This window comes from Scleropages formosus, chromosome 13, assembly GCF_900964775.1.
Source record: "Scleropages formosus chromosome 13, fSclFor1.1, whole genome shotgun sequence".
Taxonomy (NCBI): domain Eukaryota; kingdom Metazoa; phylum Chordata; class Actinopteri; order Osteoglossiformes; family Osteoglossidae; genus Scleropages; species Scleropages formosus.
Window position 1 is genome coordinate 15,964,389 of NC_041818.1, and position 13,115 is coordinate 15,977,503.

At 43.4% G+C, this 13,115-nt stretch overlaps 1 protein-coding gene across 2 annotated transcripts in view; it reads right to left on the reverse strand.

Moving 5' to 3' along the window:
- Positions 1 to 1,080: 1,080 nt before the first annotated feature.
- The window catches only part of atp10b (ATPase phospholipid transporting 10B), a 67,051-nt gene continuing 55,016 nt past the window's right edge, over positions 1,081 to 13,115 (reverse strand). Inside the window, exons 16-23 of one of the 2 annotated variants that reach the window (XM_018744479.2) lie at positions 10,046 to 10,352; positions 9,799 to 9,875; positions 4,485 to 4,610; positions 4,092 to 4,292; positions 3,850 to 3,930; positions 3,651 to 3,755; positions 2,998 to 3,185; positions 1,081 to 1,997 (exon numbers count right to left, since the gene is read on the reverse strand). In XM_018744479.2, the coding sequence (XP_018599995.2) occupies positions 1,691 to 1,997; positions 2,998 to 3,185; positions 3,651 to 3,755; positions 3,850 to 3,930; positions 4,092 to 4,292; positions 4,485 to 4,610; positions 9,799 to 9,875; positions 10,046 to 10,352 (1,392 nt within the window). In that variant the 3' untranslated portion in view covers positions 1,081 to 1,690. The remainder of the gene's footprint in view (positions 1,998 to 2,997; positions 3,186 to 3,650; positions 3,756 to 3,849; positions 3,931 to 4,091; positions 4,293 to 4,484; positions 4,611 to 9,798; positions 9,876 to 10,045; positions 10,353 to 13,115) is intronic. The other variant, XM_018744480.2, reaches the window with a different exon arrangement.

The following is a 13,115-nucleotide window of genomic DNA, read 5'->3' on the forward strand; positions in this document are numbered from 1 at the left end:
GCTGGTGTCCATTCAATGTAGTTCATACATTAGATTAGTAGAGCAGATACAGTGGATAAAAACACTTTCAGATCATCCTTAACAAAATAAATCACACATAGAAATAAAATACAGCTGCTGATATCATTTGCCTTGCTTTGTAAATTGTGATGTACGTCGCTTTGGAGAAAAGCGTCTGCTAAATGAATAAATGTAAATGTATAGCCTAAAATAGCTTCATAGTGATTCTGACAACTTTCTTACTGGTCCTGTTCATTTAGCTGTATTTTAATTTCAAATGTAAACAGTCTCAATCTACCCAGTATTAAAAATAACCACATTCCTGAAATACATCAGTGGTATAGCTGATTTCCAAAGACCAATGCAAATTGGACCAAAAATAAAACAACTGAAAAAGAAAAACAGCAGAATTTTTTTTTTTCCCTCAAATAAAAAAGTACACATCATCAGCACAGTTATTTTTGTAGGTATTCCCTGGTTTCCCTCTTTATCTTTGTTATGATATAGTGGTATTCTGCAGGCCCTGACATACATATTATACACATACATGGTAAGGAGAATGGAGATGAATGTTTCCCTAGATGTTACACTAGAAGAACATGACATAACATTCAAAGCTGTCTCAGTAACTTGTAAAGTCCAGGAAACTGCAATACTTTAATGAGGAAATACATAAAGCAAATAATTTCATGAAGGATGTTGATTCTGACCGATACTGAATGTTGGTGCAAAATAAAAATTGCAAACGGAATGATAAAGAACAAGAAGGAAAAGAGATCCTACTTGACATTTTTCTATTTATGAGGACACCGTGCTCTTGGATGGTACACTTAAAACTTTGTAAAATTGAATAAATTAATGTAAAACCTTCATACCATAATTACTTTCTGAAAGATCAGGTATACTGATCAACAAGAAGGTATATTTGAACAACTTCTTCATCTCTATGGCACACAACCCAAACCAAGCAATGTCAACAACCGCTTGTCCCGTGTGGGGTCATGGCAAGCCGGAGCCTAACCTGGCAACACAGGGCGTAAGGCCGAAGCGGGAGGGGACACACCCAGGACGGAACGCCAGTCCATTGCAAGGCCCCCCAAGCAGGGCTCGAACCCCAGACCCACCACACGGTGGGCACTGGCCAAATCCTCCACTGTATGGCACTCATTTATGCATAACATAATAAGAGAACCGAATAAATCATTAAGAAACATCACATAAAAATCATTAAAGGCAGCATCTGTTCAAAGTGTACAGTACTTCTAAATATATATTCAACCACCATGGCATTCTTTCATGTTAGAAATATTAAACAGAAGACAGTCACACTGTGTAGGATATACTGTATCCCAAGAAGACAACTGTATACAAATATATAGTGTATATCCCTCAGTTTTTCTAATACATTTTGTTATCCTAATTACCATTTGTTTGACCAATAATTATAACCACATATTATAAAAGTGGAAAAGATTCACATTTCTATAACTGAGCATGTCAGTTACAGTTTCAAAAATAAATATTTTAATTAAAGCAGGACATAAATAGTACATATTTTTGCATTGTAAATCTTTCCTATTACTTCAGTAGTCCGGCCCGATACATTCCCCAATATGGGGTTGATAAACAAGAACATTTCACCTTTACCTGAAGGTGAAATTATATCATCCATGTTAGTGTTTTCCTCTTCTTATACGGTCATGGTACTGATTGATCGCCGATGACCTTTACTGAAAGTGTTCTGTGTCTCTTCATTACTGTCCCATTGCATGTCGGGCATCTCCCTCTCCAGCGAGCTGTTATAGAAGGATTGCTCAAAAGAGTTGCTGAAAGAATCCACAGGGGATACCAGGTTGGTGGGCACCTCGGAGGGGCTTCTCTGACTTTTCCAATTCTTTATCTGTTGATCTCTGGCCTCTGTGCTGAGCCTGTCCAGCTTCCGAGCCTGGACCAAGGGAGACAGGGCCAGCGTGCCCTGCAGGACCCGTATTATGTACCTGAGAGGGGAGAACACAGTGTCAGCCTGTTGAAGACATAACAGCTTTACAGTCTGTGTGGCTGCACACAGGATTTGAAAACTTCATGAAGTCCTAGAATGGCTGTGGCTCATTTAAACATTTAGATGTATACTGTATGCGGGGGGCGCGGTGGCGCAGTGGGTTGGACCGGGTCCTGCTCTTCAGTGGGTCTGCGGTTCGAGTCCCGCTTGGGGTGCCTTGCGACGGACTGGCGTCCTGTCCTGGGTGTGTCCCCTCCCCCTCGGGCCTTACGCCCTGTGTTACCGGGTAGGCTCCGGTTCCCCGTGACCCCGTATGGGACAAGCGGTTCTGAAAATGTGTGTGTGTGTGTGTGTGTGTGTGTGTGTGTGTGTGTGTGTGTATATACTGTATGGACTGTTAGTTGTGGATTTGAAAGTCCTTTGTTAGTGACTGGTCACTGCCTGTTAGTTGCTGGGAAGCTTTGTGCCTCTCCAAACAGCAAAGGAAACATGTGGCTATTGTAGATGTAACTCAAGACATTTAGGGGTCAATGAAAAGCAAACTCACGATGCTAATAATTTAGTTGTGCATCCTGAATTTCACAGTATCAATGTAAAATCCCACTACAGTTATGGTGCGGTTTTGTTTAATTAAGACTTTGAAAATTTGCTTTGTACAAAAGATTCCTGTACTTTTCCCCAGTTCTTGTTTAATTGATACCTGTTGAAATGCAATTCTGTAATTCTTGATATGAAGAAATGAGTCCACTAATAGTTGCTATGAATAAGATCTTTGCTGTTGAATTGTGTAGTAAAGGTCCATACTGTTACAGCATGCATGCAGATATGAAAAAGTTGTGCTGTTTAGGGAATGTATAAACTGATATAGTCCTAAACATTTACTAGAAAAATAGCTATAATAAAATCTAATTCACTATTATTAAGGATGCAAAGGGAACTACATCTATGTCCTGCCTTGCTTCTCTTTGATGGAAAAATAAATCAGATTTTGTCAGTACCTGGGCAGCAGTGCCACAACGGTGGTGATGATGCACACCAAGTAGAAAACAGGGTCTGCCATCTGGTTCTCCATGATCCAGTAAGGGTTAGATGGAGGGTTGCAGTTAATGCAGATGGCGCTGAAGATCAGAGCCACGATGAAATAGAGTAGTACACTACCCACCATGAACCCCCAGTGAATGGCCGTCTGAAAGAGTAAAACATAGTCACTACTTATTACTCCAATGCAGCACACCATTTTTTCTTGCAAATATGGCCTAGTCCACTTCATATTATTTGTTTCATAATGAATAATGAATTTTATTCTCTTTTAGCTCTCAAGGAAAACATTCATATCTATAACATATATTCATTAGGGTTAGTGTAATGTTATAATTGTATGTTAATTTTACTTTTCATATAACTTGAAATGTTAAAGTACTATATTTATTATGTAAAGAATGATATTTTAGGCCAGAAGAGACATATGTCATACAGTATTGTGAGAAATTACATCCCCCACCTCATACATTTTGATTTTTAGAGCATGAACAATTTTATGAGCAAACAAAAACAATTTCACAATCAACAGCAGAATGCTAAATGAAATGTAAATTCCATGCAAATGTAATTTACTTCTGTGAATTGAAATGCAACAGCCAAAAACACTCACCCAGCTCTTGATTTCAATAGCCAGGTGCAGCAGAATGGTAAATAAGGACACCGTATTCATGGGTGTCCCAAAGGTGAAGATGTCAATATCTGAGCCTTGGTAAGTCTGTGAAATGAAAACAAGTTGAAAGCTAATACTGCTTCCAAAAACAAGTGGTGCAGAAAATGTTAAAATGATGAAATACAATTAGAGTTCTTACCCAATATGGGATGAAGAAACAAACGAGGCTTTGGTAAAAGGCATCTAGCATGACAATCCAGAATGTGGCTCGCTTGTAGAACTAAAAAGCAAACAACATGATGGGAAAATGCTTGAATATTTTTTAATTTTAAATTATGTAATGTGGAAATAGAAACACATATGGGGCACACGGTGCAGTTTTGCAAACTTCTGGAAGGCTGGGATAGCCTAGGGTGGTGGTGGGGTTCTTTTCCCACTGACCTCAGAGTTCTGTCCAGTCTTGTACAGTTCAGGGAGACCTAGCAGAGTCTCTGCTGAAATGTCTCTATCCATGATGCCAAACATGATGGGTGGTGTAGAGGTGAAGAAAAGGTTGAAAAAAATCATCAACCAGTAGTCTATCATTGCTGTCCCCGAAAAGCCACAGTAGAACTGGTACCAGAAGAGGAGGTTCACATACATCTGTATCGGCATAAAAAAAAAAAACTTCAGAAATGCAACAAAACTGCCACATGAAGTGTTCAAGAAATAAATGTGGTTATGAATTCACTGAATCATAAGTAGCAGGTTTAGATCTTTTACTGTGTGCAATATTCTAAATAATAGGCTTTGATTCAGATATGTTCCTGAGTTGGACTTTTGAAGCATATTTACCACATTCTTGTAGAAGAAATATATAACCATTTTTGCCAGTCTGGAGTAGCACCAGTGTCCATGCACAAGCAGCAGCTTCTTGAGGTGTTTGAAATGGGTGATGGCAAAGTCACTGGCCATAACAGCCTGCAGTAGAAACACAAAGCCCATAATGTTATCAAAGACAATGGAGTGATACATGTTAATGAAAGAAAGGTGGGAGTCATCTTCGAAATTCAAGGAGTTGTTGACGTTGAAAATTGCGCATAGGGTATAACATCTTTTCCTGTGTATCGTGAATGTCTTGTCTAGTTAAGCTAGTGACTGCTGTGAAAAGGGCAGCTGGCAAGAAGGGAGAGACCATGTGACAGCATGGAAAGACAGCTGACAGGAGGGAACAGACCCCATCTGGGGCTGCTGTGGGCTAGCAACTCAGGGCAGCAGCATTGCTGGCTGTGTAAGCCAGTTGGATGCACCCATTATGGCTACAGATGAATCAGATTGTGTGATACCCTGCAAGTCAGCGAGAGCAGGGGTGGAAGATGGCTCACAGGTGGATTTCACGGCTTTTGATCTTGGAACAGTTGTGGCTACGGGCAGCGAGTTGTGCACGGGGGGAACCAGTTCGGTTGGTGATGGAAGGCAGTTCCAGATTTGTGTCTGTGGGTGGAGGAAGGTGACATCGGTGAGAGGCCTGAGGATTCACCAAGGAAGGAGGAGGTGCCTGGATGTGGGAGGGCAGGGGCCCCACATTGATCACAACTTCGTAAGAAGTAGCTCAAGTCAGTCGGTTGAAGTCCAGCGGCAGGTTTCACACCAAAGTCCGCAGGATATCAGTACCCTTGCCACTGAGGAAGGAGTACTGGGCACTAGGTTGCAGGTTGGTGAAAGGCAGCCAGGTGAGGTTGTACAGACAGGAGGTGTTAAACTGGGAAAGGAAAAGTCACGGGGGCAGCAACAAAGGGCTAAGTGGTCAGCAGGTAGAGAAGTTGGGGTGTGGGATACTGTAGATAATGATTTGGTTGGTATTTTGAGTAAGTTGAAGGGGTCAGCAGAGAGTAAGTTGGATAGATTGGGGGAAGTTATTTAGAGTTGTGGGGTAGAGCGATTTAGGATAATGCAGGTGAGGAGGAAGGAGCAGATAGGTGGCGTGAAGTCAAGGCGGCAGGTAGAAATAGAGAGGCTTGTTCTGGAGAGAAGGCAGCTTAAAAAGCAGTGGAGGCGAGCTGGAGAGGGGGAAAGGGAGGGTATTTGTGTCTTGCAGGCAGGTATAAAGAGTAGACTAGCAGTATTAAGAAGGGCAGAGGCTCTTAGGAGGAGGAGGAAGAAGAAAGAGCAGGCCAGGGTGGCGTTTTTCAGAGATTCGTTCAAGTTCAAGAAGGCTCTATTTGGTAAGGAGAAGTCTGGGATGTTAAGGGTAGAGAAGCAGGAGCTGGATGGTATTTGTGTGAGGTGTATGCTGGTGAAGAGCATGGTGGTGGTGGTCTAGAGTTGCCAGTTGACATCCCTCCTGTAGGGGAGATAAACTGGGAAATGGATGTGTGCCCTCCGAGGTGGGGAGTGGTGCAAGTTGTAGTGCGGTGGGCAAGGGCCTCTTCGGCACCTGGGCCAAACGGGGTACCGTACCGGGTGTTTAAATGTGCTCCGGGTGTGCTAAAATTTCTGTGGAGACTGATGGCTGTTGTGTGGAAGAAGGGGGTGATTCCCAAGTCATGGCGGAGGGCAGGTGGAATTTTTATTCCTAAGGAAAAGGATGCTGTTGGGGTAGGCCAGTTTAGGCTTATCAGCCTTTTGAATGTTGAAGGGAAGATTTTCTTTAGTGTTGCGGCAAGGAGGTTAGTAGCGTACTTGAAAGCCAACAGGCTGATTGATACCTCCGTGCAGAAGGCGGGGCTTCCAGGATGTTCAGGGTGCTTGGAGCACACCAGTATGATCTGGCATCAGATTCAGTCTGCCAAGAAGGAGAAAAGAGATCTCCGGGTGGTGTTCTTGGATTTAGCGAATGTGTACGGGTGGGTTCCGCACAATTTGCTGTGGGAAGCGTACAGGTTTTTTAAGGTTCCTGGGTGTGTTACGAGGCTGGTGAAAGCCTATTTTGCGGATATTCAGTTTTGTTTTAGTACGGAGAGCTATACGACATCTTGGCATCGGTTGCAGGTTGGGATCATGGCTAGATGTACAATCTCGCCTTTAGTGTTCACAATGGCAATGGAAGTTGTTATAAGGGCTTCCAAATGGGTTGTTGATGGTGAGAGGCTGCGGGATGGAACGCGCCTACCCCCTATTAGAACATTTATGGATGACATGACGATCGTTACAGCTATGGCTCCTTGTACGCGTCGTTTGTTGTCTAAGCTCAATAAGAACTTGAAGTAGGCTAAGCTGAAGGTTAAGCTAAGTAAATCAAGGAGTCTCTCAATTGTTGGTGGGAAAGTGGTTGGAGAGAATTTTTCTATTTATGAGGAAGTAATTCCTTCTATTATGGAAAAGCCAGTTAAGAGTTTAGGTAGATGGTATAGTTCTGTATTAAACGATAAGGAGCAGGTTGTTGCACTCAGGGAGGTGATCATGGAAGACATAAGGAGCATTGATGCGTCCCTCCTCCCTGGGAAGTTAAAGTTGTGGTGTCTGCAGTTTGGGCTCTTGCCATGTGTTAGGTGGCCACTTACGGCGTATGAGTTTTCTGTCTGGGAGGTGGAGAAGCTTGAGCAGATTATTAGGGCGGCGATAAGGAAATGGCTGGGGGTGCCACGCTGTTTGAGTAGTGTAACGCTATATGGTAACGGCATGTTGGAGCTGTCGGTATCAAGTTTGGTGGAGGAATATAAGTGTGCAAAGGTGGGTTTGGAGCTGAGTCTAGCGGAGTCAAAAGATGAGGTCGTGAGAAAGGTGGTGCCATCAGTGAGGACAGGTAGGAGGTGGAACCCCAGAGATGCTGTTCAGAGTGCGAAAGGGGCACTGTTGTTGCAGGATGTGGTTGGGCGCGTGCAGAGAGGGAAGGTAGGGTTTGCCTCTGGCCAGTTGCGGCAGTTGTGGAGTGCTGCCTCAGAGGCAGACAGACACCGATTGGTTGTTGAGCAGGTCCAAGGGCAGGAAGAGGAGGTGAGGCGTGCAAAGGCGGTCACTTTGGTGAAGCAGGGTCAGTGGGTGAACTGGGAAGGTATGGAGAGGAGGAAGTTGCGCTGGCAAGATGTGTGGGCAATGGAGGCTAGTCACCTTAAGTTTATTGTTGGAGCAACTTATGACGTATTACCAATGCCACAGAATGTTAAGCAATGGGCAGGTGGTGATGGTTCTTGTAAGTTGTGGGGTGGTGTGGCAACGTTGAGGCACATTTTGTCAGGGTGTAAGGTTAGTTTGGGGCAGGGGCGCTATACGTGGTGCCATAATCAGGTTCTTAGATGTTTAGGAGGTGTATTTGAGAGTAAGCGGTGGGTTGTTAATTCTCTGCCTGTTGGCAGGTTAGCTGGAGCAATTGCCTTTGTGCGGGCAGGAGAGAGTAGCACTGTGGAAGGGCAGACGTGCCCTGGTAGGTGGGGTAACGCATGGGACTGGAAGCTGTTGGCTGACGTGAGCAAGCAGCTCCAGGTTCCGCAGGTCATTGCTGTTACTTCACTGCGGCCGGACATGGGGTTATATTCGGAGGGTGAGTGTACGGTGTACTTTGTAGCATTAACAGTGCCGTTCGAGGATGCTATTGGGGAGGCATACGAGCGGAAACTGTTAAAGTATGCTGAGCTGGTGGCGGAGGCAAGGGGCCGTGGTTGGCGGGCTCATTTGAGGCCAGTAGAGGTTGGTGTTAGAGGGTTTGTGGCCAAGTCAACTACAGCATTGTTGGGAGAGTTTGATGTTAGAGGCCACTCGTTAAAGGCGGCAGTGAAGGAGCTGTCTGAGGCAGCTGAGAAGGCAAGTCAGTGATTGTGGTTGAAAAGAGAGCAGGGTAGTTGGGGTTACAGGCTAGAGGGAGGTGTGTGATTCTGGAAAATTAATGGCACGTGGTGAGTAATGGGAGGCAGCTGGTGATAATTAAGGAGGTGTGGTCTAAAGTAGGATAGTTTAAATTTGTCGAGTGGCGCAGTTGGAGTTGGTTTGGTGGCAGGTATGGAGTTAAGGTTAGAAGGTAGGTATTGCGCTGTGGTTAAATGGTTGCGGTTGAGGGTGAAAGGTATTGAATGTGTGTGGAGAGGGGTGCGGCTGGGATGCTGGATTGTGCTGTTGAGTCTTTTGGAGGTGTTGTAGGCCTAATTCAACGAAATGCCGATGAAGGTTGGTGCCCACTTGATAACCTCAATGAAATATTCATGTTGGTGCCCAGCTGGTGTGGCTTGTTGGTGTGGTTGGTGAGTTAGGCTTGGTCTGATTTGGCTTTGTTTGAGTTGGGTTAGACTTGGTTTGGTATTTCTGGTGGATGTGATTTGATGGTGGTTTGGTTTGTTGGCTTGGTTTTGCTGGTGGTATGGGTGGATGGTTCTGAGTTTGTGTTATACCTGATCTGTGTGGCTTGTTTGGTTTTTGTGTTGGTGGGAGTAGGCTTGGTTGGTTTCTGTTGGTGGTTGTGCCCTGGTCTGGTTTGGTGGCTGGGTATTGTTAGTGGGATGGCTGGCTTGTTGGGTTAGGCTTGCTTTAGGTGTTTTGGTGGTGGGTGTGGCTTGGTGTTTTGTAGTTGGTTAGGTTTGGTTATTTGTTGGTCTGTTAAATCTGGTTTAGTGGTTTGGATGTTGGTGGGATTAGTTTTGATTTGGTGGGTGTTGGCTCAGTTGGTTTCAGGGCATGAAGGTGCTTGGTGTTCTCTGTGGTTTTAGGGTGGTGGGTGGACTGGGTCCTTGTGTGCAGCCATTGAAAATTGTGCATAGGGTATAACATTTCTTCCTGTGTATTGTGAATGACAGTGATAGTTGCTCCCCAATTTATGAACTTTAGAGTAACACTCTTTACTGATTGCGAAGTCTAGTAGTATTTTCAGAAAATGTGGGCTGGGATGCCATTCACATTGCACGTCAAAGCTTCACCCGATACGCCAACAGGTAGTGATAACAATAGGTGCTGCCTTGAGTGGAAGGTTTCAGGTTAAGAGAAAAGGGTTTAGCTCTCGAGTTGCAGTTGCTTATCCCAATATCACTGTTTTTGCCGGTGCACGTTACACAAGAAGCTAGTAGCTGCATATGGGATTGATGACAGGCCTCTTACCCATTCCGTGTCACATTTCACTTTCAAACTTTTCAAGTAACTTAACACATATGTTTGTAAATCAGAGTGCAACTACCTACTGTACTACCAAAAAATTCACAGTATGTTTTAAGTTGATCAACGAGATGAAAAGACGTTTCTTACACACCTGCATTCCCTCCTGACCAGATATCCCGATACCAATGTCTGCAGTTTGGATCATGTTCACATCATTGGCACCATCACCTGCAGTCATTGTGTATAAGGCAAAAGAAGCATGACTATTTTTGTGACCCACGTCTACCGCACCACAAGAACAAAAAGGATTTTTTTTCCCAGCATACTAGAAAAAATAACTTGTGTATAAATGTTCAGGGTTTTGTCCAAAGAGAAAGAAAAGCAGTAGATCTCCATACCTATGGAGAGGGTCATGACCTTCAGCTTGTTGCGCACCAATTTGACCACAGCACTCTTCTGCAGAGGTGTGACGCGGCAGCATAGCACTGAGCGACAGTGACGGGCCAGCTCCAGCAGCTTCATTTGCAGGTGGGCTTCAAACACCATGCTCAACGTCCGGCCCTCTATCACCAAGCCGAAGGTAGGCCCAGTGCTTTCTGTAGGCATCACTGCACCTACAATAGACTGAAAGCTCCAGGACTGGGATGGTGCGGTGTACCTCCTCACCTCGCCCAGGGTACAGTCCAGAATGGACTCGCATTGCTCCTGAAAAAAAGAAAAGCAGCACAATGTGATCCATATAGCACAGAAAAAAAAGCTAAGAAAGAAGGTTGTAGGTAAGGTCTACATCTTACATCTGAAGCACAGCTGTTTGAATCTCAGGTGAGAGATTTGTGCCCTGGCACCTGTACCCTTACAAACTGCTCTAGACGTTAATTTCTGCGACAAAAACAAACTGTACAGACTACAACAGGAGTAGAATGTTGCAGTGCTTTGAAGACATTGGCTGAGATTCATTGTTTTACTGTAGACTGTTTTTTCCAGATTACTAATAAATGACTTCTGGGAAACTTTCTCTGACTCATGCAGGACTTTGGAACACAGGGAGCAGAACAGAGCTGTAGAACATATAAAATTGTATTCAAAGTAAGACGACCTAGATAAGGACCATTTACATTTGTCTGATCAGCTACACTAGGCCTACTTATTCATGAATAAAAAGGCAGCAGTTGTGCTGCTAATTAGTGTTATGCTTATGTTTTAAGTATGGCAATAGATTTGCTTAACACTTGAAAATTGGCTTGTACCGCATATTAACTCCTTTTGCCAGTGTTTCACATGAATAGCTAAAGAATGCCCCTTCTACATTTATTTAGCAGATGCTTTTCTCCAAAGCAAATTCCAATGAAGTCTATGTAGTATCAGCTGACACACCTTATTCACCAAGGTGACTTATACTGTTAGACACACTACTTACATGGGGTCACTCATCCATGCATCAGTGGAATACTCTCCCTGTCACTCACACACTATGGGGAAACTTGAACAGGATGTCTTTGGACTGTGGGAGGAAACCAGAGCACCCAGAGGAAACCCACACAGACACGGAGAGAACATGCAAACTCCACAAAGACTAAGTGGGGATGAAACCTACATTCTCACACCACCCAGGCGCTGTGAAACAGCAGTGCTACTCGCTGTACCACCTTTTCAAAACCTTTAAAGCAAAGTAGCGCTCTTCGTCAAAGAAAGGCATTATCTTACTGTCATAAATGTTAACACCAAGTGCTTCTTTCTGTGTTCAGGTTTTAGTTAGTCCCTCAGGGTCAAATGCAAGAATGTCATACAATGCAGCTAGTTTTGTTCTGCTGCCATTCCAGGCCTAGAAAATCATAACCACTGGCATTTTTATGTTAGGATTTTCTCATTCACACATTGATCTTATCTGACTTGTATGTTTCTTCTAGCAGGAAACCAGTTTCATCCTTTGCATGTCATGCAGCCATGCTCCATGAATCACTTGGCAAATTCCTGCCGAGCTAATGCAGCTAAATAAATAAAAAAAAAAAAAAAAAACCCCACGAAAAATTTAACGTTAAGCAGATTGAAAAATATGTTCTATATATTATGCTTCATTTTTCTGTTTTGCTGGGAAGTTTGTGGGGATGTATGATTGATTCTTTTTCACTTTTGGTGTGAGGCCAGAAAGTGAAGCTGTTTTCATCTGGTAAAATGATTAAAATTTCATTTGCCTGTAAATATTACAAAGAACCTAACCATGCTGACTGACATCTCTAATAGAGCTCTGACCATGTTACTATGTTTTGCACTGTTTATAGTTGTGGAGGAATTGCATATCTATATTAATCTAAGAACTACATGGTAATAGAATGTTTTCATTTTCTCTTTTGTTGGTGAGGTGGTCATCTATCTGCATCAGTATGTAAAGTACATTATTAAAGAGGATAAAACATTTATACATTAAACAGCAGAAGCCATGGTGGTTATGACTGCTTCTTTGACCTTTGCAAAAAAGGAATCCATCAATTTCTAAAGTTTTGCTTGCTTGTCAGAATTAAATTAAAGCAGATTATCTGTTGGAAATTAGCTGCTGAGATTTTATACATGCATTGTCAATTGAAGAGTCTGGAAACATCCTGATTGCATGAAATGACTTGCATTTCATCAAGAATGATGCTAAAAGGAGATAATCACCAATTAAAAAGTGAGATTCCCTAAGCCATGAGAATTGGACTTTCAAGCAATAAAAAGAATTAAGAATGAGATCGTCTTTGTTGTCTGGCCCCGACAAAGAAACCTAAAGCACAGGCCCTCAAAAATAACTTCAAGGAAAAATGAGAACAGAGAAATGACGAGAGACGGAGACAGCGGGAAGGCACGCTTTTTGCACTCCGCCTTACAGATGAAACTCAGAGATGCTTTTTGAAGGCCTGCTAGTGTAGTAACACTGTTAACTGCTGTTTCTTGGTTCCATATGGAGCCCTTCTTCCTTATTCTGTTGCAGTAATCACGCAGCATGTGATCAAGGACTTGAGCGCTGAGCAGATTTTGAGTGGAGTGAGAGGGCCTATCTGCAGCCAAGCGCAGAGAGAAGTTAATATTGTACTGTTAATATTTAACAAACCTGTTCAAATTTTCATGGTGTGTCACTCTTGCAAACAGAAACAAACTATTTGGAAATTTGTCAGCTTTACTTTCATCAGTCTTTAAATGGTATTTATGGGCTTTCCCAGTGGCACATTGATAAATTGCTATGTGCTTTATGCCAGAGTCCCGAGTTTGAACCCCCGCTGTGCCTCTGCAGCTGTCTGTAGAAAGGAAGCTCAGGGAATACACACTTGCCCAAGGGTGTGGGAGATGATGGGATGCCCTTTTCTGCATGATGCTCGTAGCAACAAATGCAATTAACAGTGTGCTCATAGGTCTGTGGGTAAAGCTGGAGAATGGTGCCCTCCTGAAACAAGACTACTTGTATGATGAAGCCTGCTGCTCGGATAACTGTGTACA